This window comes from Hippocampus guttulatus, chromosome 8 (genome assembly GCF_054856545.1).
Source record: "Hippocampus guttulatus isolate MCC_2025c chromosome 8, RoL_Hgut_1.0, whole genome shotgun sequence".
Classification (NCBI taxonomy): Eukaryota; Metazoa; Chordata; class Actinopteri; order Syngnathiformes; family Syngnathidae; genus Hippocampus; species Hippocampus guttulatus.
Window position 1 is genome coordinate 17,446,807 of NC_141268.1, and position 24,236 is coordinate 17,471,042.

A 24,236-nucleotide genomic window follows, 5' to 3' on the forward strand; every position below is an offset into this window, starting at 1 on the left:
ACAGCAGGGATGGGCAACATAAATACTGGAGGGGGGCCACAAGAGTTCATCAGCGCTACTGGGGAGAGCGGCGGTCACATACTTCCACACTCTTCCCAACCAAATGTATGACAAAAATGTTATTTTTAAACACAGACAAAATACGTGCACGCAGGCAAAATATGTGCCATTAACATATTTCATTTTTGATAATACATTTGTTAATGCATGTAGAAAAAAAATCCACAAAGAAATCTCCTCCCCGATTTTGAAGCAAACCTAAATAATCACATACCGTGTCCCCCCCCCCAGTGCATTGAAACTATGATTCAATATTTGTGTCCATTTTTCCACAAAAATCAACCTAAACATTTTAATATTGAGGGACTGTGTGTGTCCTGCAAAATCTGCAAAAAATCTATCTATCTATCTATCTATCTATCTATCTATCTATCTATCTATCTATCTATCTATCTATCTATCTATCTATCTATCTATCTATCTATCTATCTATCTATCTATCTATCTATCTATCTGTCATACTCACATTGCCATCTAGTAGTGATTAGTGATATTACACCATAAAACTACAGTCGACCTCTGCGGAGTCGCATTTTCACAATGTTTTTTAAATTTCAAATTTTGGATTTTCCCAATTTTTCAAGGATCCCCCGCCTCATTTCTCCCCACTTTTTTTGTGGAAAATGTAAATGGAATGTTTAACAACGTTTTTTGAAGAATGTTTTGGGTTTGTAAAAAAAATAAATATATTTTTATTCTTTCTATAATTAACCAAGAGGTGATTCTGTGGTGGCATGCTCTTCACAGGTCAACAGTTGCCCATCCCTGATCACCAGTAATTATCCACAGACTTTTTTTGTGAAATCTCCTCCCCGAAATCCTATCCATCCCCCTCAAGGCACCAAAAATAAAAATAAAAAAAGGAGACAAGCAAGATACTTGAGTCCCCAACTGATGTCATGCCCCCAGGAAAACCATGTGCAAGAGTGCTCCTCTATCTATCTGTCAGTCATGCAGAAGTAGCAGCATCATTCCGCAGTCCTCGACGAGACAAGAAGAGCGAGGGAGGGAGGGAGAGAGAGAAGACCCTCTCCTCCCCCTACATGCAAAAAGGCACCCGCCACCAGGAGAGAGAGAGAGAGAGAGAGAGAGAGAGAGAGAGAGAGAAAGAGAGAGAGAGAGAGAGAGACTGTGGGGGGAGGAGACTCACCCGCTTCAGGGGCCTATGGTCCATCAAAGGGCTTCGCAGGAACAGTAAAACAACAGCAGCTGTTAGCACCAATGCCCGTGCGGCAGTGGGCTGTGAACGCGTGTGTGGGCATTGTGCATGGTGTGTGTTGGGTGTGCGTGCACGTGCGCGTTGATCTTCATGGCTAACCTGTGGCGGCATCGGAGCAGGAACCTCAGGATCTTGCGTGCAGCCTGGTTCTGTTTTTTAGTCAGAAGGTTGCTGCGGGCAAGGGCAGAGGTGTGAGATTTTTTGGGGGGAGCTGGGGGTGGCGGGGTTACAATGACTGTGAGTGATTGTGTGTGTTTTCCCAGTTTTAGTACCTGAGGGAGTGTCTGTAGGAGCGGTAGTATTGCTGTATGAGGACTGCTGCTCTGCGACTCTGTTGGAACTTCCTCTGCTCATGGAAACTCCGGAAACGACTCTGGATCAGGATGGCTGCCAGGGTCATCCTCTTATAAAGTGCATACTGAAAGCAGCCATGTTGTAAAATTTTCATTCAACAGTATCTACTTAACTTTAATAATAAATGAATCATGCATTGTCCTTGGTCGAATGTATTATTTATCATGTACCGTATGTAATTGTAATTATTTTGTAGAAAAATGACAAAGCATTGCCAATTTGTTTTTCATTTTGATATTTACAATAAATTGACTGCACTTACTTCAGTAATGAAATGGCTAAAAAGAAGAATACATTTTTTTTCTTCAAATGGCTAAAGTTTAGCCAATTGACGAAAAAAAAAATGCTTGGCCGCTAAACTAATGCAACACATATTCCAGGACTCTCAATAATTGGAATGCTTGGTGGACATTTCTTTCTTTGCGACGACAACAGAAAGATACAGGCGATGACAAAGAGGGAAAACATGGACATGCAGCATGTTAAAGCAGTCTGTGTCCTGGCTCCTCAGCTGATAAAAAAATAAAAAAACAAGAAATAAATAAACAAATAAACAAAATATAAGATCAGAACAGAAGAAAGTGTTTTAAATTGCGGCCTCTAAAAAAGGCAATGATTACAGAGAGCCCCCTGCGCACCCGCTTGGTGTCGGAACAAATTTGACATGCGGTGGCTCTTTTGGCGCATGCATCTCTGTCCGGGCTGCTCTGTACAATACGGTTATGTCATAAATTGACAATAATAATTCAAGCAAAATGGAATGTAGACTGCAAAAAGAGCTGGGCATACGCAAAGTGACTTGGATTCTATTTCCTCTGCCGGTACGGCACCAGCTATCATTACACCAACAAACTTTTTAAACTGGCCCGAAATAGCTCATGTTAAATGTGACTCAAAACATTGCCTATTCGGCTTTGAAGGAATGGCAACGGTTCTGCCCAATATTTATGTTATGTTATAAAATCCCTTCCACCAACTAAAGCAGGGGTTCTCAAACTTTAGAGGGGGGGGGCGGGAAATCATCATAATCTTATGAGGAGAATTTTTTTTTAATGAGAACTCACTTAAAAAAAGAGAACAAAGGACTATTTCATCAGGATAAAAAGCCCTAATATTTCGAGGATAAAATAGTTTTTTTTTTCAAGAGGCAGCTGTAACATTATGATATTAAAGTCCAATTTAATAGGGGGAGAAAGTCTTATTTCAACATGTGATTTACTCGTAACGTTCCGCCTTATATTATGGAAGAAATGTCCTTACTCTCAAAAAAAATATTTCAGTTCTTTTTTGACGTCATTTCTAACGTAGTATGGCTTTTGATCTAATAAAAAAAAAATAAAAATAAAAACATAAATAAAAGACTTTACTTTTTCAGGATTTTATGTCTGTTTGGACCAACTACACCTTTTATGTATAATTGGCCCAAAGCCCGGCTACCAAGGAGTACATGTTTTATGTGAGTAGACCATTTATGTCAGTATGCACTTTCTGAAATGATGAAACATAATTTATTGAGCACCTTAATTAGCAATGTAGGACAGTTTATTGCTGTCCGAACATTGAATCATACCTGCTTGTATCTCTTATAGCAGCGCTGAATCACTGCTGCAATCTCTTTGCGTTGTTCCTGAATAGGACCCTGAAGGGGGTGATGGTAAGAGTTTGTATGAAAGCCGCTCATGCAAGCAAGCAAACATGTATCACGTAAGATAGATACATGACGGGAAGAGTATATATATCCGATAAAATTTTTCACTACATTCAGTGTGATGTGAAATTGGAGCGAAGGTCATACAAGATCATGGGTACCTTGTGTTTTCGAAGGGAGTGCAGAGCATTCCTGATGGTCTCACACAGCTCTCTCTGCTCTGCTTCCGTCATGGCAAGAAAGGAGGAGTCCGTTTTCAATCGTTCCGCTTTCATTGCTGCAGAGAAGAAGGAGTTCCAGTCAGAGGGGCTTGGCAAGTTTTGCTTCGTTTAAAGGACACTGCTCACCCTCAGGCCCCGAGTGAGAGTTTGATTTTGGGCCAGGAGTCTGCGGCTTGGCATTAAGGAACCTGCGGAGCGGTAACAAGATGAGCGTGCGTCAAAATCAAGCCTAGACAACAGTTCATCGGGTTGTCATGGTTTAACTTACCTTTCTACCTCGGCAAGATAACCAGACAGCAGTCTGACGTCACCGCCGAGGCCCACCCTTCCGGAGTCTGTTTCGGTCTCCATATCCTCCTGTTTGAGTCGAGCAGTGGATGTCTCCATGATGTGATCGGCAAGCATTGAAATGTCCATCTGCGACACACACAAACACACATGTGCATGCAAACAGACTCACGTGAAAATATAATCTGCGGGTCAACACATTCCTACTCGGTCAGGAAAGATGTTTTCCTAGCACATCATTTGTGGCATCCTTGCGGACTGAGATGCGGATGTTGGGAGAAGAAGAATTTGCGTTTCATAGGAAAAGGAATGCACTGTAATATGTAGTGACCCCCTTAAATCTGTGGCAACAACAACATATAAGTGCAACTGTTTTTCCAAATTTATTTTGCTTATTTGTTGTCCTTCCCCCCCAAAAATCATGTTTTGTAACTTAAAAAACGCATTTGAGTAGTTGTAAGTCTTTCGAAATATGTCATGGTAGAGTGCTCTCCCTACCTGCAAGTCCTCTGTGTTATCCTGATAGGTCAGCAGCTCCGTCTCTCCACCCCTGTCAGACAGGACTCTCTGGCGCAGGTGAACGGCCAATCGCTCCTTCCCTAGAATCCGCCTGGCGAGACTACGCTGACCCAGAGTCTGCCTGAGACTCCACCTGGAGCCCCCTCCAGATGCCCCTATCCTGGCCTGCAGGTGGGAGAAGGAGGGGCTGGGGAGCTGAGGACAGTCAGGACCGAAGCTGGCAGGAGGTGCGCTGCGATTTCTGAGGTTGGGATGTTGGGTTTGTTGAGGACTTGGGAGAGGGGAAGAGTAAGTGTTAGGACTGAGGAGGTTTGGGAGGGAGTTGAGGTTGCTGGAGGTTGAGTTAGCGAGCTGTTGCTGAGTGGGTTTGAGTTTTTTAGCTGGGGGCGGACCCCCTTGCTCTCCCTGGGTTGTCTGTGAAGTTCTGTGTCCTGTTTGGTTCCAGCTCTGGTTGCTGGGCTGGCTCTCAGTCCGGGCTCGCCTCAGTTCTGGCAGAAGTGGAATAAAAACTGAGTTTGAGCACAAAGTCATGCATATTCCCATTAGACTGAGCAGTTATGTGTTTTTTTTTTCTTTTTTACTCCGGTAAAACACACATAACTTTGTGCCATCATTTTGAAAGAAAATGTACACTTCCAATTGGGTTGAGGATTCGATCCAGCAAATTGGGTCAAGATTTTGAGCCAACAAGGGGTAAAAACTATTCATACTGATGAGTTAACAAGATGGATTACCAAATTATGGGTATAGCTGTGGTTAAAAGTAACATTATCTTAAAACCAGCATTATCCACAAACAGCCAAAAGCCACATGCAAAAAAAAAAAGAAGCAATTTTCAACCCCCAAATTCTTCAAAAAATGCTGATTGACATTCATTATATTTATTCCGTGGGTTAGAATGGGGAAAAAATTTCCAGGGAAAAAATAAATAAATAAATAAATAAATAAATAAATATATGTTTGTATGTATGTATGTATGAATGTGCGGGTGTCGATCAGGAAGTATGTGGGGGTTGACTGAACTGTTGTGAATTTTGCAAATTGAGTTCGCCAGCAAAGGTTGTAATGCATTTTAGGTTCATCCTGAATTTCTTTCTGGAGTATGGTGAATATACCGTATTTGACCCCTATGAATTTTGTAGGCTTGGGAAAAGATTCAAGAAATCGGAATGTTTTTTTAATAAAAACTCAAACTCACATTCTTGAAGAAAATGTAACATTTCTGGACCCAAAACATACTATACCGTTTACTGACGGTCTCTCCCACCTGAGTTTGAATTTGAGGGGTGACTGTTGTTTATTCTGCTGATCTCAGAGCCTCCTCTCCACCTGTCCATCCACGCGTCAGCGGGCTGACTTTGAGCTTGAGGACTTTGTTGTAGCTGTTCCAAGAGCTCAGCCAGTCGTGTGTGGCCCCGTGATCTGGCGATGTTGAGCGGCAAGCGTCCCAGAGAATCGGGAATAGCCAAAGCTCTTGGATCCCACTGGTAAAGCACCAGTGCTGCATCAGTATGACCCAGAGCACATGCCCACATCTGGAGAGACCAATGGGACGTCGTCACACACACAAGGACATGGACAGAAGTCTGCATAACAAAATAAGGACCACTCACCAGTGGTGTGCAGGAGAAGTGGTCGACGTTAAGAGGATCCACCTCCAGCTCGAGGTCAATACTGTCGGCATGCTTCGTGCTGCAGAGCAAAAATGGGCACGTGAGACACCGCGCCCCTCTACATGGTCTGCTGTGATTGTTTGTTACTCACCGCCAGCGGATGAGAGTCTGAATGAGCCCGGCGTAACCCTGAGCTGCAGCCAGGTGCAATAAGGTCATTCCTCTCGAGTTCTTGCTGTGGACGAGCTGAGTGGAGGAAGCCCAACACGGCTGTGACATCATCTTCTCACACACGACCACAACACGTCCTTCAAATGAACTGTGGTCAGAAGAGGTCTGGGGAAGAAATTGGTACAGTGATTAAGGCTTCATTTTATTTCCACCAAGGAAGTGTTTGCACAAAATGCTTCATTACATTTCCACAATGCCCCAAAACGGAAATGTTTGATTTTTGGTACAAAATGGGGGAAAAAAAATCAAGAGTAGAGCTGTGACATGAGTTTAATTCATTCTATGAGCATGCGTGTATCTCAAATCATCTTTCCCCATTGAAATGAATGGATATGCCATTAATCTGTTCCAGGTACAAGTGTTTTCTCATGATAAAAATAACACTTAATGGTATTTATACTATACCTCCATTATAAAAACATAAAATAAATAATATATTAAAAAAAATCAAACAGTCATGATTAATTCATTGTCGCTCGAGGATATACAATATATTCCCATGAATATTTTTATCTTGCCTGTTGACCTTATATAAAGGATTCAAATCATATCATATACTAGGTCATCTTAATAATAATAATAATAATAATACATTTTATTTGAAAGCGCTTTTCATCATAATGATCAACTCCAAACCATGACGAAATGATCCAAATTGAAATAGTTAATCCTTGGTGGATTTCATGGAAGCGCGTTCTGATTTTAAATATCTGTTCGGATTTATTGATTATTTTGGGGGGTTCATTTATGTCAAAGAAATTCTTTGCTAAAACAAATGGCATCTTTCTGCCTTACTTGAGACTGCTGTTCGGAGGCTCTCCCTCCCTCTACACCTCCACTCTTGGTTGCCATAGTTTCTGAGCTGGGGTTCTGATTGGTTATATCCGCCATCCTCTGTTCCATCTGCTCCAGACGCTCCAAGATGGACATCCTGAACTGGGTATCTACAGGAAATAAAACATAAATAGGTGATTTATTCCAAACAATATTTACCATATGTTTGAAGATATACAGTCCTGAGGAGGGTTGCTTATGAGGGGCTTGATAAAGACGGAGGAATCCACACACCCAAAGACCGAACAGGGTCTGAATCAGCTCTTGAAAGTGAAGGTAATATTCAGTACATCAGTGCATGCATCCAGCAACGGAACATGTTGTGAACATTTTTACGTGGCTCCAAGTGTGACCCTTTAATGCTGTGCAGCTGCAGTTTGCTGCAGTGCACATCATGTCACTCAGGCTCTTTATTTTCCCTCCTCTCCTCTCTGCTGTCTGTAGCACAGAGACTGAGGGGAAAAAAAAGAGGGAGGAGCCATATGAGTGACACAAACATCAGACTCCAAACATTTTAGCCCACCAATCAGAGGGAGAGAATGTCAATCGGTCCGAATAAAAAACAAACAAACAAACAAACAATTGTATGACTAATACCACTCATCACCTCTATATGTAAACAAAAAGCTTGAACCGCAGAGCAAAAAAAAAAAAAAAAAAAACGCATTCAAAAGATTTTTTTTTCAAAAATGGTCACACATTTTGTGCATTTCAAAACAATTACGCATAACTGTTTTGCTTTCCCCACTGTTTCGCGATAATGACCACATTTCCCAAGCCGCTCGCACTGCCTTCTATTTTTCACCATCAATGCATGTTCAAAGTTATTCTTTGGTGAAACTGTGATTTCAGAAGTTATTCACTTCTTTCTGTGGTTGTAATCCTTTGCCAGGAAAACTCATTATGAACAACATCATTAGCGCTAATACAACTGCTTATCGTCATACTTTTAATGAGATTGTTATAGTCCCATGACTCTGTTGCATCCATTTTCAAGTAAGCAATTTCTACCCATAAACATGACATAGATGATAGTAACAGCAATAAAAAAATGTCAATGCACACACACACACACTGATATGCAGGTCAACCGGAGAAAATGTGCACGAAATAAACATAAGTCATCAACAGCACGTTTAATATCGGTTGCTATTGTGTGAGCAGCTCCAGGAGGCAAATAGCCTCCCTGCACTTGTTGTGGTGTTATTGTTCTTCAGCTCTGCCTCCAACAGAAGCAACCTCTGAGGGTTTTTTTTAAGCTCAAACATTCATACAGGCATACAAAATGACTATACCATTACATGAATTTAATCTCCACAATTAGCTGTATTCTCACAACAAATTACTTTAATGCAATCACACAAGACAAAGCAGCTGGACAATGGCATCACCTGAAGAAACAAACACTTGCATCATGCACCACATGGACGCAAAACAGCAATTTCCAGACATCAATTTTGAAATGAAATGATATCAGATCATCTACGAACCCAAACAGAGAGTGTCTCTTTGTTCCAGTTTCTGCTCAACCGCGTTAGTTTGAAGTGTGCGACACACACGTCGATACTCCCAACAACAGAGCGAGAGGAGGGAGGGGGTGAGAGAGTGTGTGTGTGAGAAAGAGAAAGAGAGAGAGAGAGAGAGAGAGAGAGAGAGAGAGAGAGACCGCGCACGTTGTGTGTGAAGAGAGCAGCGGCGCTCTTCTCTTCAAATCAGCCCGCCAGACTTTGGAGCAGCAGGAGGTTTAGGTCGTCATCGTCGCATAGGAGGACCGCATTCCCAACTAAACTGGAGCAGACATGTGACGTACTTGTAATCCATTTGATGTGTCAACTACACAGTTTGCGGCGCGTGACCATGAAAATGCGCTCTTGGCCAAGTGTGTTTATGAATACAAGCTTGAGTGGGCCGTTAGGGGGTGTCAATGACATGGCGATTGAGCCACTTTGACTTTGCCCTTCACTCGTGCATGCAGTACTCTGTGACCGTGCAGCCGCATTGCCGCAGTGCGCAACGCGCAGACTGGGGGCGCATGCACGTACGCACGCGCAGGCGCGCGAGCGCGGTAAAATCAGGGCATGCTGTCGCTGAGGAGACACGTGTGTTACCAACACAGACTATATGGATTTTAAAAAAAACACACCAACTGCTCAATTTCCCTCTATCACCACTGCAATACTTTTTCATCAAATCTGGTGTAAGGAAAGACGAGGAAACATGAATGTCTCACAAACATGCAGACACATCTGCCTTATTTGCATGAGCTGGGTTTCCCCAAAAAACAGAAGAGCACGTTTTAAGTGGGGGGAAGAATCCAAAGACACTCTCACACACACACACACACACACACACACACACACACACACACACACACACACACACATACACACATACACACTTATCGTGTACGTTGAACCTCTTAGTCCTCAGGGGGCCATGCAAAATCCATCCATGCAATTTCCAGACCGCTTATTTATCCTCAGTGGGGTCACGGGTATGCTGGTGCCCATGATGGTGCCCATGATGGCTGACTTTGTCTGAGAAGCGGGGTAGCCCCCGGATTGTACCGCAAGCCAATTGCAGGGTGCACACACACATATATTTTCATTCTCACATTCACACTGAAGTACAATTTTGTATACAGTACAGTATATGTTTTTGGAACATGCAAGGGAAGAAGATGGATTCAACACAGGAAGGCCCGACCACGGATATGAACTCAGGAGTGATTAACTGTGAGAGGGTCGAGCTAACCACTCGTACCCATGCAAAAAGTACATGATGTAAATTCATGCATTCGTTATTGTGAATGTGAGCGTAAATGGTTTGTCTTTATGTGGTCTGCGATTTGGTAACAAGAAAGACAAGTCTTGTAATTGCCGAGACAGAAGAAACGAAAACACATTTTTCCTCTCGAGGTTTATGCGTGTTTTATCAAATCTCATTCAAATATTCATAATTGTATACACCTGGTACACATCCATAATATGCGTCTCAAACTTTGAAACAAACTAAATGGCAAGCATTTTCAATAATTCCAAGCAGTTGGTGGGAACTTTCAAAGTGTACCGGTACACCTCCATGTTGCGACAACGCACAGCTTAAATGCTCTCACCGTCCAGTGACAGCCAGTCATGCTGAGAGGATGGGAGGGCAGGAAGGTCGCGCGCCTTGTATTCAAACACCACTGACGAAGAGATGACCTCGCCGCCCATTGCTACCTGCAGCATGACGAGTCCCGTGTCATGGGCTGGAAAAAACCACGAATAAAAAGAATTACTACAGTGGGAAGTGACCTCAGTGCAGGACAGCGTATTCATCACAGTATGTTATACAGTCGCTTTTTGTGTACCTGCAGGAAATAGGATATACTGTAGTCTTCAGTGATCCTAATAAGCGACGCAGGATGTGACTCATGCCGTTGAAAGCAGCACCCAAAGAAGCGTTTACCCCGTGTGCTTTTTTTTTTCCTACAGTAATCCCTCACAGGCACAGCTGTACCTAATAAAGTGGCCTATTTGTTTACTATTCTCCTGTCGAAATAGGATTATCGTGACGACATTCATCCATATAGGTGTCTAAAACTGTGGCTGGAGTGTACGTGCATGCCAAATGATGAAATGCATCACAAGGCACTATGTAGAAACGTGATACCTGGACAGTAGCAGCGTAGCACCCCAGGCTGGATGAGGGCAGCGGGGACGCTGATGTGGTCAAAGAGACAGCTGTACTCACTGCTTGACTCTAACCACGGCCCCGTGATAAGCACCTTCACACCACCCTGCAGCACAAACACTTGTTAGTGGAATGTCACACATTGTGGTGAGTTCATCGCAGAGAGACGTAGTGGAGTAAACAGCGGGTCTCAAAAAACAAAGTGAACAAATGCAAGAGACGATGACATGCGACGTTTGTATGAAATGATTTACGTTTAAATGTGATGCAATTAAGCATTCGACCAGCGGACAGAGCCCAGTTTCAACTGCTACAGGCATACAGTAGTGCAAATAATCGAACTTGTTGAGTGATCTGGTTTATGAAACTGTATAAAACAACAACAATAGACTACACATGAACAACAAAAATAAATAAAAAGTGACAATAGGTGTTTAGGAATTGAGATGCATTTGGAAAAGTGCAATACATACATACATACAAATATATATATATATATCTCGTGCTGAAAAGGACCAAAAGCATTGGCAATGTTATTCGCGCTGACTGTACAATTCAATGCAACACACGGATGAATTAATGAAGCCACCCAGAGGAATCCATGTAATATTGAAATTTCATTAACTCAGCAATCAGCTGAGAGCATGATTCCATTTTTTAACAGCAGTACAAGCCGTCTTCCATCATGTGTCAGTCTGATTTTACTCCAGGCAACACTGATGAATAAATAATGATACTAATGTTGTTACTAACCTCTGGATAAGACCACTCTGGGGAGTAGTCTGTCACACCAAACAGCCTCCCGGTCTCTTGGAGCATTCCCAGAGCTCCCTGCTCCACTTCGGAACCCTGCAGGTGGCCTGCCCCCGTGCCCTGCTCCTCTCCCACCGCGCCCTCCTGAGGCATCAGGACCCCATTGACGGCGGCCCCAACCCCACCTGCGGACCCTTCAACCGAGATGAAATCATTGATGAGATCGGAGAACTGGCTTCCAAACGAAGCCTCGAACCCCTCCAGGCTGATGGCTGCTCCTGCCGCCGCCGCCGTGGCAGTTATGCCTCCACCTTGTGGAGGAAGAGAGGAATTGTAGAGTGCCCTCTCAATGCTTGCCCCGGCGCCTATTGACTGAGGACTGGCCACCACGGAGCTGGCGGCCCCTGACAAGCTGACTCCATTACACAGAATTTCATTCTCCCCTCCTCCCGCCGCGCCACAGCCCACTCCTGCTTCCTCCCCGACTCTATTGCCATCCGTAGGTTGAAGGTAGTGTTCAGCGTCCACACTGGTGTACGCCTCATGAGCGGCGCCAGACTTGAGCATTAACTCTGCGCCGTTCTCAAGAACTTTGCCACCGGCCTCTTGACGAACCCCGCCGCTGGGCTGCTCAATATCAGTGTCCTGACTCGTCAAGGGGAAAGAGGTCACTGATGCTCCTTTTCCGCTCCTTCCACACAGGGCTTGGTCTTGACTGGTTTGGTGGAGGTGTGTATGGTGGTCTCCGTTGGGGATCGGGGCGTCTCCTGGCAGGCTCATGTAAGCCCTTGCTTCACCCGATTCCTGCGGTGCCTCGGCGCCGTTGCTCTGCTGCTGGGAGGGTTGGTTCGTGTGTGTGGAGGTCTGGAGGAAGAGGTTTGGCGAAGGGTGGTGCGCAGACTGGGCAAGGCATGGTGATGACATGACGGCACTGAAGTCCATCTGCTCCAGAGTGGTGCTCGGGCTTAGGCCCGCCCCTTCTCCGACATAACTACTCTGAGGGGCCAGTGGCTGCTCCATCGGTGTAGCTTCCTTCTTGATGTTGTTGACGAGGGATGGGCTGTACACAAAGCCGTTTGATGAGCAGTGGATCCCTCCATCGTTACCGTTACACCCCTCAGTCTTCCCTCCACCTCCCCCGTAGGTCTGACCCTGCTTGGGGTTATTAAGGAAGCAGTCGGGGTCAAACGTCATGGCAGTCTCCGGAAGGCTGACCCCTCCGCCGGAGTCTAGCGAGCTGGAAAGGACCAACTCTCCTCCTTCTCCTAAGCCGACGCCACTGGGAAATGATGCAAACCTCTGGTTCTCGGGGGCAACGGCCAAGAGAATGCCAGTGGCGGCGCTCTCATGGGTGGATGGCAGCAGGTGGGTGTGGCCAGCTGAATAAACCGAATCCCCAGTCAGTGTGGTGACTTCGGACATGAACACAGCAGTGCTCTGCGACAGCCCGGCGCCGATGGCGAGCGCCGGGCTGTCGGCCATGTCACTGGTGATCGAGAGTGGGGAACTCTGGGTGGTGTCAGGGACTTCCACCTGGTTGGTGGAAGTAGAGGAGGACACTTCCATGCTGCTCTGTGGGAGGAGGGAGGGCTTTGGCATTCGGCCGTTTCTCCGGTCGCCCCCGCCTGCCCTGCTCCTGCGCCCCCCAGGACTGGGCTCTGTCTGGCCCTCTGACACATCGCTGTTCTGGACCTCCGTGCCGTCTGCTTCCTCAGATCTCTGGCCCGTTGTACCGCCGCCACCCGCTGCAGCGCCGCCCCCTGCTGCTGCCCCTGACTCCTGCTTGGATGAGATGATGCGCTGCTTGACGCTGGAGCATTTCTGATGCAGGCTGCTTCCGGCACCTGACACACAAGGAATAAAAGCTTTGCATTAGGATCAAACATTCAGAAAGCTCTTGATTACTTTAACTCTGATGTTGAGGTAGCATTATGTCACGTGTACGTTAGCGCCCTCCTGTGACCGGAATGCAAACTGAAAGTATTCATACACAGCACACCGCCTGTGATCCGAATCTCTCTGTTATACTCATGCAAAACGCACAAGCTAATTTGTAAAACATTTAAATTCAAACAAGATACAAAAACAAATGTGTAATCCTTAATTTGGAATGATCACGAAGCAAATGGAGAGATAAATGTGATTCACTGAAGAGAGCGATAACTACTATTTAAGTCAACAAGGCTCTTTATTCTGGGCAGCCGTCCTTGTTCGCCCTTCCAAAGCACATCAAAAGATGAGAGATTAGGTAATTTTCTGTGTGTGTGTATGTGTACTGAAGTTATCTTCTCTCTCTGATGCTGATTTATGAATAATACATGCTGGATATTTCGGGCACCTCCAGCTTGGGCCCCCCTAACCATCCACCCCTTTTCCTTTGGTTCTTTGGTGCAATGTGTACTTGCCTGTAGGTGGCAGCACGGCACTGACTTTTGGAATGATCCCCTCAAAAAAAAGAAACAAATCATTAAGGAAAAAAAAAACTACTGAAATTGCACAGCCGGTTTTTTATAGTAGTCTCGAAGTTCTGCAGTTGCCTCTTATCTCAGCCAGAGTTTGAAAAAGCAAGCCAGCAATGTTTTTGAAGTCTTAAATCTGAAGTTTGGATCTGATTGTTTTTTTTCTCTCGTCTTTTTAATGATAATCCCAACAACAACTTTGGTCGCTGACCCAGTATGACTCCCATTCTCAGGTTTAGGACAGGTGTGCGTGCTGAAACAATAGCAAGAAAAAGTAGGAGGGCTGTGAGGGGTGGAATAGATAACTCACACATAGGTTTGAGTTGTCCGATGAGCTCCTCCTTGCTCCACTTGGCCCACTCTTTCCTGTCTGTGTTGATAGAGCAGAGAACAGGGCCGCATGGCTTCCCGCTATCGTCCACTGCCGGAACATTCAGATAGTGCACCAGCACGATGTCTGGGTTCTACAACACAGCAACGCACATCTCATTGGTAAAACATGGCCTTTATTTTTCGCTCATCTGTCTCGGTAAACAAGATAGACTGTTGATACAGTGTATTTGCAGAAGGAGGGGGAAAAGGACACGGAAAGAAGAGGAGTATGTGGAGGTCAGGAGGGAGGTCGGATATAGCGTGTCAGACAAGATTCTCTCACCTGCCTATGAAACATTTAACAGCGCGAGCCCACTCACCACTCTCCCTCAGATTGCAGGGCCAGCAGAAACGTCCATACGTGTGCTTGTGTGCATGCGACTTAGAGAGTGAATTAACGAAATGGGGAATGAGCGGGTCAGCACGGAGCTCGCCATGCAGTTGCCCACCAGCAGGCCTATGGAATTGATATCCCATGAATGATTCAACAAGTGTGTATGTGGCTGGTGGGTGGGAGTGTGTGTGTGAGTGTGTGTGAGAGAGAGAGAGGGAGACAGAGAGAGAGAGGGGCTCCTCTTGATAAAAGATTCAGTAGACAGACTCAGGTGAGGGGGAGGGCGTGCTGAGGTGGAACAAGAAAATGGCACAGTGGGCTGCTACAGCATCACACTGTGCAATGCAACAGAAGAGACAGGCTCATTTATGATCATATTCACTGATGTGATGTGATATATGTGCAAAGAGCAGAAAATGGCACATTACAGATCGAGGAAGCAGAAGTTCCCCTGCCAATTTTAGACTCAGAGAGTCACAAGGGAGTCAAGTGCGCCTTGGAAAATAAAATATATTTGATAGAGGGCAAATTCAATTTACAGCATGTGGCGAGAACGTCCTTGTAAAATTCATGTGACAAATTATGCAAGACCTATTGGCAAGGAACGCATGAATATGTATTGGATTTCCGTATTCCGAATGAACATCGTTGGGCGTTCAATATTTGCTTGGGAATGAAGGGAATGTTTAAGATTCAACATGTAGGTCTGGAGATGATGAGGTTCTGGTGACCCGCTCTTTGCTTGGCCAATCAACGGAGGGGTGTGTGTGTGTGTGTGTGAGTGTGCGTGTGTGTATTTCTTTTTCACATGAGTTGTGTGGAGGGAGGGGTGTGCCTAAAATCTATACATGCCGAATGTACGTATATGTGCATGTTGTAAGTCGCTCCAGGGTGTTTTCAGGGAGATGACCACATAGAGAGTAGCGCCTTCAGACTTTGAGAGGTAGCCCAAGTGAGGAATAGCTGGAAAAGTTCTAGAGGAGAAAAGTTTTCTCCGCAAAGCATGTTCACATAATACCAGATATATCCTGAGTGGGACGATAAACCCAGCAATGGCGTCCAGTTTTATTATTACCCCGACTTTTTAGTACAGTCTGCCTCATTAAATTTTGAAGAGGAGGATGTTTATCAATGGTTTATGTTGGAGGTTACTGTGCTGTTTGGAAAATGTAATGGACAATTTAAGAGATTAAACATGTGGTGCGTAAAATTAACAATATACTATACCGTTTCTGGTGGTTTAGTTTGGTGTCGAGATGTGAATTAAATCTTAACATAACATGCTCGAAGACGAAATCCGTTTGGAGTCAAAGCGACGTGGCCGCAAAACGGCTAACAAAAGGCAATCGTCACTCGGTGTAAATTATCCCTCGCTGTGATAGCGTCTTCTTGTTTTAATGTAGAGAAGCTGGGAAAGGGGCGGGTGGCTTACCTGCAGCAGCCAATAGCATCTACGGTGGAAGGTGGGGATGATGGAGGAGTGGACGTAGCAGCCATACAGACACTAGAGAGAGGAGATTTCGGTGGGGGGGGGGGTCGGGTGGGAGAAAAGAAAATGGAGGGAGCGGGACACAAGGAGAGGATGAGGTGAGGACGGCAAAGGAGAGAACAGCAAAGGAGAACTCAGGTTATAGCCACTTAGGTCGTTTTCATTTAGGAAGCTAAACATGCCGTTGCATTTCCGAAAAGGTCCTTCATCAGATGTTGTCGACTTATAAGATATCAATAGTTGGCACCGGCGTCCATGTATAAATATCGCAAGAGGATCGATATGTGGCCCCTGCGGGATTCCCCTGCGGATGGTTGAAGTGGTCTTCTCTCAAGGTCATCGCATAAAGCACATTTGTACATACAGCAGCGGTGAATACTGAGATGCAGGATGTAAAATAGCGACATCAAAAGTCTGTTCTGTTTGCTGTCTCATTGGCGCTCTCATTTTCTTGCCATTTTGCCTCTTCTGAGAAGAAGCCCGCCGGCTATCTAAAGTGTGTTTGGCCAAAGGCAGAGTGCATTTCCATATATTTCCATCTGATATGAGCAGGCTCTCAATCCAGGGATGTGTTTTTCCTCCCCGGCTTCCTGCCTGCCTCCTCCTCTCCCACTGCTCCGCCATTCCTGCCCCCTGCGCGACACAATGCTTTCTTGCTTGAGGGGTCCCGGGAAGAGGTGACACAAACAATTACTGAGCAACTACCGGGGAGAGAAACACTTGCCTTTGGATGTGTGTGTCGGTGTGTGTTTGTGCACGGCAGCAGAAAAATGCATGTCAGATGATTGTCAGCGTGAGTGTGGGGTTGTAAATAATAGAGGTGCAGATGGGAATACTTGATCTCAATTATTCCCTTTGCCTATGTCTGCTGTTCATTTATGCACAGCGAGTGAGCCTTCCGTACACATCCATGTGCTGCCTCTCGCTGTCGCGCCTTTTTGCTTTCCAATCTCCCTCCCGTCTTTCTCTCTCTCTGACACATGCATGCTCACCGCTCTCACCTCTTGGTACATTCCTGCTGAATAATCAATTTTTGAGCTGGCTGATGTGACTCAAGCACGCACACGCACACGCGGGCGCACGCACAGACGCTGCCTTGAGACTGGATCGATACCCCTCTCTGTTCTGCTGAAGAAGGCATTGACATCATTCCTGGCTGCAGGCCAAATGCACTCTTATCCTTCAGAAAGAGAGAGAGAGAGAGAGAGAGAGAGAGAGAGAGAGAGCGAGAGAGGAAGGGAGACAGGGACAGGGGCAGGAGCAGGGAGAGCGAGGAGGAGGGACGTCTCTCTCTCTTTCTCTCTCTCACACACACACACACACACACACACACACACACACTGCACACGGGTAGACTGCTCTCGCTCCAGCATGCGTGTGTTTGCGCGTGCCCTGGCGTTTACACGCGTGCGTCTACAAGGAGTGAAGGAGTGACTAACGGAATGGATTGGATTGGCAGCGAAGCACAACTCAGCACAAAAAGAGATCACAGACGTGTTTCTTCTTCATGGCGCCCTCTCACCTCCACACCCTGGACTTTGAGCTTCATGTGATCCTCTCGGGTGGTCTTCCCGTCTTTCCTTTTCTTCCAGCAGTATCCATCTTTCCTGTACTTCACCTTCTTGCGGTTGTAGAGGATCATGGAGCCATTTTGAGGCCTGTTTGGAAGGGGGGAGAGCAAAGTGTTGAAACAGGGGCACGAGATGTGAGAATTAGTTTGACGGAAGAGTAGAAATATTGCGCAACGTGGGGATGGCTTTGATATTGTCAGCATTTCATTGCTCAGTGACGTGGAAACTATTCGGTGTTATTGGCAAAGAATGTCAAGGTCACTCTCCCAAATTCAACATGCACAGATGCGATGGAGACTGCACTGTGTGTTCATATTTAAGTAGGTCCATCCATTAACACAGGGCAAGCATTAACTTCTGAACACGCTATTAAATTAGTAACAATTAATCGATTAATTGACATCTAATGTATGATAAGGGGCGGCCCGGTAGTCGAGTGGTGAGCACGTCGACCTCACAGTGCAGAGGTCGTGGGTTTGATCCCGGCTTCGGCCTTCCTGTGTGGAGTTTGCGAACCCTTCACCTCTGCACTGTGAGGCGGACCCGCTAACCAGCAATGACCGACGTTTTTGCCTAATTTTGTAGATGCTGATGTACGAAACCAGTAACCAAATCACAGGTCATTTCTGTCAATTTGAAATACTGTCATGTGTTTTAATCAAGGCATGCAAAAAAAAAAAAAAAAAAAAGCTTTAAAAAATCTTATTCATCAATTAATCAACAGATGAATTGATTATCAAATGAGATGTTAGTTGCAGCCCTACATTCAAATATCACAAAAAGTATGAAGACACATCTATTAATCAATAAATTAATGAGAGGTTGGACTAGGCCCCCTATGCCACTTAGCACGCACTACGGCGCCGCTCATTTCATTTAGCCTCAGCTTAACACTTCAAAATAGTACCGTGAAGAACAATGTGAATACCGAGCCTAAATTACATCGGCCCGAACAAGACACACCAACAAACAACAACAATGAAGGCGAACAAAGATTTGCCGTAGTTACTTCTCAGACTGGGGTCAACTTACCATCAAAGTCAGATTTGGATTTTCTTTTACTGCTTTATCTCATCTCAGTGTCCTGGGGAATTCCCTTTGGCGTTTGAACCACTATCAGAGTTGGAACGCAACTGGTTGCGATCAAAGCGTTCAACACATGAGCCTCACTGTCCTCATCTCAAGCAATTGCCTCTGTTCCACTGACCTCGCCGCGCATTTCATTATTTTAATGGGGTAATCGCATCCGTTGTACAAACGCGCAGTGTCCGTCTTCTGCGAGTTCCGTCTGGAAGGCGCGGGTTATGGCTCTCATACGCGCCACTTTTACGGCGAATGCAGTGAAAGCGGCTATGCCCGACACCGAGTTGATGAAGCTGACTGAGCAATAAGAGGATATCAGTAGATTATCCCTTTCATGCACCCTGTTACCTGATAACATGAGAAGCATGTCCACTGTAGTAACCGCTGTCCCTGAAAGGGTTAAATTTCACATAGGAAGTACAATATATGCAGTGGCGGGTCCTGAATTCGGCACCTGGGCCTTCAGTGGGTACTTCTCTCATTACCACCACTGTCAGGTCGTAACTATAGAAAACAAACCAACAATATTATCCAAAAAAAAAAAAGAATAACACATTACTTACTGTGCCACGTGCATTGACTGGAGCGCTATTGGAAGATTAGATTGACATGGCACACAATGAAGCGGAAATCTGATTGGACAAAAAAAAAAAAATCCAATCCATACTGGAAGCAGTGCAGCCAAGAGAAATGGAATAGAAGAAATATTATTATTTAGATTGGGGTCAGTCCTCGTTTTAGTCAAGCAGAGAAACCTTGCTGGCCTTGATGGCTCATCACTGAGAACATGGTGTGGACATATTTGGGACCCTGACTGACCTGGTCCGAGAAAGCGAGTCATCACTTCCATTTGAAACTTAATTCTTCATCTTACTCAAACGTGATTAACACTTCCATGTATCAAACTTTGCCATGCCAGTTTGGAGAACTTGACCATACCCCTAGAACAAAGAAGCCAGGCTCTCGCAAGTCCACACAAATTCTTCCTCTTCTGTATGAATGGACAAAATTCAAACATAACCCAAAATGTCGTCGTCATCTCGGACGAAGCTGTCGTCGCCGCGGAGAGGCAAACAAATCGCATTTGCAACGAGCGTTTTCCAGTCTAGTATTTGGGTCCATATAGTGAAGCTGGTGGGATGAATGTCCTCTAATGTACACGCCGGCGCACACCGACGCCAGGTGAACATATGCATGAGAAGACAGAGACACTATAGCAATGTCACAGATGGCGGGACCTACCGCCATGTGTTCTCCGCGCTCAATGTCAAACCTGCTGCTCAGCAATCAATCATTCTCCTATAACATTAAGGAAAAGTGTGTGAGCAATTGTGTGTGTGTGAACGTATGTGTGTGTGGAGGGGGGGGGGGATAGGGGGCGTTGGTGCGGAAAATGCATCTTTGCCTTATCTCGTGACAACAGAAACAATCAATAAACTAACAGATACTCACAACTGTGCACACAAACACATATAGTCTTTATCCCTCTTATCAGACCATCTCTTTATTTTGTCTTGACTGTGTCCCTCCATTCTCATCGGCTTCCCTCTCAGTCTCATCTTCCCGTCTCATCCGTTCCCTTCACGACGTCGCGCTCGCCTCGAGTTTGACGCGGGCACATATGGACTGGGATGATTGCAATTTACGCTGCGCACAGTGTGTAGTAAAATTGAATTTGCTTTGAACTGATTTTCTTTGACACCGCAAATCTGTTCTGTTTTGGGGGGGGGGTGAGCCTGCCAGCTTGGAAGCCGAGTGGAGACCCCCACCTTCCGATCAAAGATGAGTTTAGTCTCTGTCTCTCGCCGTGTGAGTCATCTCAGGGCTGCTGATTCTAATTATGTTATGGAGACGATGGATGAGATCAGATGTGTGTGTGTGTGTTTGTGTGTGTGTGTCTTCGCACGCGTGTGTGTGTGTGCATGTGCGTGTATATGGGGGGGGGGGGGACATGTTCTTGTCCGTGTGTGAGGACCGTGCCTGTCCTTCTAGCAAACCCTCCGATTCAAGCAGACATAAATGCTATTGATTGTAACTGGTCTGTGACGTGTGGGATATAAAAAGCTTTTCCACCGTTCCACGGTGTAGCCGAGCGAAAGCAGAGAAGGCAAGGGGAGGAGAGTGGAAAAAGAGAAGGCAAAGATAAAGAGACAGAGTGGGCTATTGAGTGTGTCCGGTAAAAGGGGGGAGAGAAGGAGGCGAGAAGACGTCAGACGAGCGAGACGAGCTAACAGTCGCTACTGCGAACTCGGATTCCATTGAGAGGAGAAATGAAGGTCATCGATTGTTGTCTTAATATTAGCAATGGCGCGCACCGATACAAACACGCGCAGAGCGGGGCGGGCACATAAATGTCACCGTCTCCGTTCGCTGCGCTCCTTTCCATCTGATGGGATTATGTGTAATCTGTTCTAATCGCGCCTCATGTCATGTATAAATGGGATTATATCTAACTGCTGCTCAATAACACCAATACGACTGCTGCTGCTGCTGCTGCTGGGAAACTGAGGTGATACGGCTGCACAACCAATCAATGAGAAATCCATCCGCAACATAAACTGCGCTGCCGGCCTCAGGCTGCTCCTGAGAGGAGTCCTTCAGCTCGCACAATGGGAGCACAGAGGTATGACCTCAGGCTCTCAGTGGCATCAGTAATCACAAATGGGGCCATGAGGTGACTGCTGCACTTACTTGACTTTTTCCTCTACTACTTCTTCTCTCCCATCATGCCCTCTCTCTCTGTTTTACTATAATAAGCAGGCACTATAACCAGTGGCGGGAAGTAACTCAGTACAAATACTTCATGGCGGCTTTTTCAAATGTTCGTACTTTTATCTATTTATTTTTTTGCTTACTTGTGAAAATAGTTCTAATCTGTCAAAATAGGCTTTTACTTTCATCAACCAAAGCAAAGATGCGCCTCTGTTAAAGTTGAGAAATAGAGGAAGAAGGATGGAAATGTGTGGTTCAGTTCTACATTTAAAAAAAAAAGTCTAAGCTTCAAGGAGTGACTAAATATATGAACCAAGCATAAAAAAAATTCTGTTGACCTTGGCAGGGTGGAACATTTTCATGACAAGTACATCACACTAGTGGACGTTGGAACCAACCTCATCATCCATGTAATGATAATTATTAAACTGTGGCATACTGTAGCGCGATATAAAAGCAAACAGATTTGCAGCCAAATCCCGCCTCCGCTGTCTTGTTTGTAAAAGGCCAAAGCTTCTTGACAGATGTTGGTTACAGCTCTAAAGAGACTAGTTTGCAAGATCTGTTGTAAAACAGACTTATGTTTTGGTCCCTCCCAAAAGTTTTTGAGGGGGCTGAGGTGTAAGCTCTTAAGCAATTAAACTGTTCTCACAAAGATGGGAGCAACAAAATGCCCAAGATATCTTGCTACGATTAAGGTCATAGAATTCGATAGATTTAAATATTCCGTCCATCCATCCATCCATCCATCATTGTACTCTTTACTCTTCACATCAGTCGGTCAAATATATTTTTGAGGAGGAAATCTGTCAACATTTAAAACAAAAATCCGATACAAAAACAATTATTTCCATCTGTATCGTGCAGTGGTTCTTAACCTTGTTAGACGTACCGAACCCAACCAATTCATATGCACATTCACCGAACCCTTCTTTAGTGAAAAATAAAAATATGTTGTTGTTTTTTTTTTTACAGATTCAAAACATTAAAAAACACATTTAATAAAAAACGAAAAAAGTAAATAAAATGACATGGCACAAGTATCGGGTTTTTAAAATTGTATGACGTACTTTCACGACAGTCACACGTTGACTACTGAGTGAACTAAATTTCCCGCAGCACTGATTGGACAAGCAATGTCATGTGATCATCTGCAGCCAGTGATGGCCAAGTGGGCGTGTCATAACTTATTGACATTTTGAGTCGGGTGTGTCTTAACCTCCGCGGCAGAGGCTCCGTCGAACCCCCGAGACCGATTCACCGAACCTCTAGGGTTCGATCGAACCCAGGTTAAGAACCACTGTTATAGTGAATGTGTGAAGATAAACTTGCCAAAAGAGGGGGGAAAAAAAGCAAGCCTCACACTGTGCGCGATGTCTGCAAAGTGCACACATTCAATTTTGTGAATTTTATTGATGCAAATTTTGTAGTACAACTGTATCGTATATAGTACGGTATATCAAAAGCCTTTACAGTATTGAAAATACGAAAATCCATCCATTCATTTTCTGGACCACTTACGCTCATTAGGGTAGCGACTGAGCTGGAGCCCATCCCAGCTGACGATGGGCGAGAGGCCAGAAAATCGTAGGGCGCATGTAAACACACAAGCAATCACAATCAGAATCTTTAATCAACCTAACATGCACGGTTTTGGAACGAGTGGACCAATTGTCCGGCGGACATGTTTATAGGCTCATCCACCACGCTGCCATTTTAAGGGGATGTTCCTATCTTTGAATGAAACATCAATTTGGTGAATTCTTCTTCGGATGGGCTCTTCCTGTTCAGCATACTCTAGGAAATGAGCTACGCGGGGTTCAGTGAGAACGATGAATATTCAGTTTTAGCATATAAATCCCTGTTCACACGCATGCATGCCTGTACGCATACACACACACACGCGCGCGCGCGCACCTCCCTTGGACCCCTCGGCCCCCCTTTATGTCTGAATTATACATCAGTTAGCCTAATACATTTACATTCATTAATACTCCATTTCCAGCTGACTAGGTGCTTTGCAGTCCGACCGTGTTGGAAAGCGTTCTGTACATGTAGAGCAGCCCATCAGGAGGACTCTTTGGAGGCACACACCTCCAGTGCTTTAATCAAACAGTCACTCGGTCGTAGGGATTAAAACAACAATGAGTCACCTGCTGACAGAGTCACCCTTTGTGTGCACGCGTGCGTGTGTGCGCGCGCGTGTGCGCGTGTGTGCGTGTGTGTGCATGCTTGTGCGTGAGAGAATGTCTGCTCTATCCTCACCTGGTCTTTGGCGATGTCGTCAGCCACTCATCATGTTTCTCAAAAGTGATGAGATACGCAGCAATCTCCTGGTGAGACAAAGGCAAGACAGAAAGGTTATTGTATATATATTTTCCGTACGTGTATGCGTGTGTGCATGCTGTGTCACAGGCAGATAAAACATAACAGGTATTTCCAGATGACCTGCTGATGCCCACAGAGAGCGCGCGCGTGTTTGCACGCGCGCGCGCGCGGGTGTCAGAATATCTCGGATTGCCACGGTGAAGTCTAAGGCGCTTGATTGGTCACAGAGGCAGCCAGTCAGGAGACAGACATTGAGCACTGACCCCTCAGGGTTAGCAACCAATCACAGCAGCAGACACGGCGATGCCTGCCTCCACCGGTGAGGAAAGGCCAACAACACAAACGCACAAGAACGCACTCTCTCTCTCTCTCCCACACACACACACGGGCGCACGTACACGATAGCTGAGCGAGTGCATTAATAGGAAAAGTTTTCCGTTGTTTTTCGCAGTTTGGCAGCTTCCCCGTCCGAT

At 45.4% G+C, this 24,236-nt stretch overlaps 1 protein-coding gene across 1 annotated transcript in view; it reads right to left on the bottom strand.

The window, feature by feature from the left end:
* LOC147201549 (calmodulin-binding transcription activator 1-like) overlaps positions 1 to 24,236 on the bottom strand; it is a 54,529-nt gene that overhangs the window by 910 nt on the left and 29,383 nt on the right. The window contains 18 exon segments of the mRNA XM_086117801.1: positions 1,379 to 1,450; positions 1,552 to 1,697; positions 3,204 to 3,272; positions 3,443 to 3,592; positions 3,594 to 3,690; positions 3,771 to 3,919; positions 4,289 to 4,797; positions 5,577 to 5,844; positions 5,923 to 6,001; positions 6,074 to 6,258; positions 6,949 to 7,097; positions 10,103 to 10,237; positions 10,642 to 10,768; positions 11,416 to 13,259; positions 14,185 to 14,338; positions 16,013 to 16,084; positions 17,592 to 17,727; positions 23,701 to 23,768. Of these exon segments, the coding sequence (XP_085973927.1) occupies positions 1,379 to 1,450; positions 1,552 to 1,697; positions 3,204 to 3,272; positions 3,443 to 3,592; positions 3,594 to 3,690; positions 3,771 to 3,919; positions 4,289 to 4,797; positions 5,577 to 5,844; positions 5,923 to 6,001; positions 6,074 to 6,258; positions 6,949 to 7,097; positions 10,103 to 10,237; positions 10,642 to 10,768; positions 11,416 to 13,259; positions 14,185 to 14,338; positions 16,013 to 16,084; positions 17,592 to 17,727; positions 23,701 to 23,768 (4,409 nt within the window).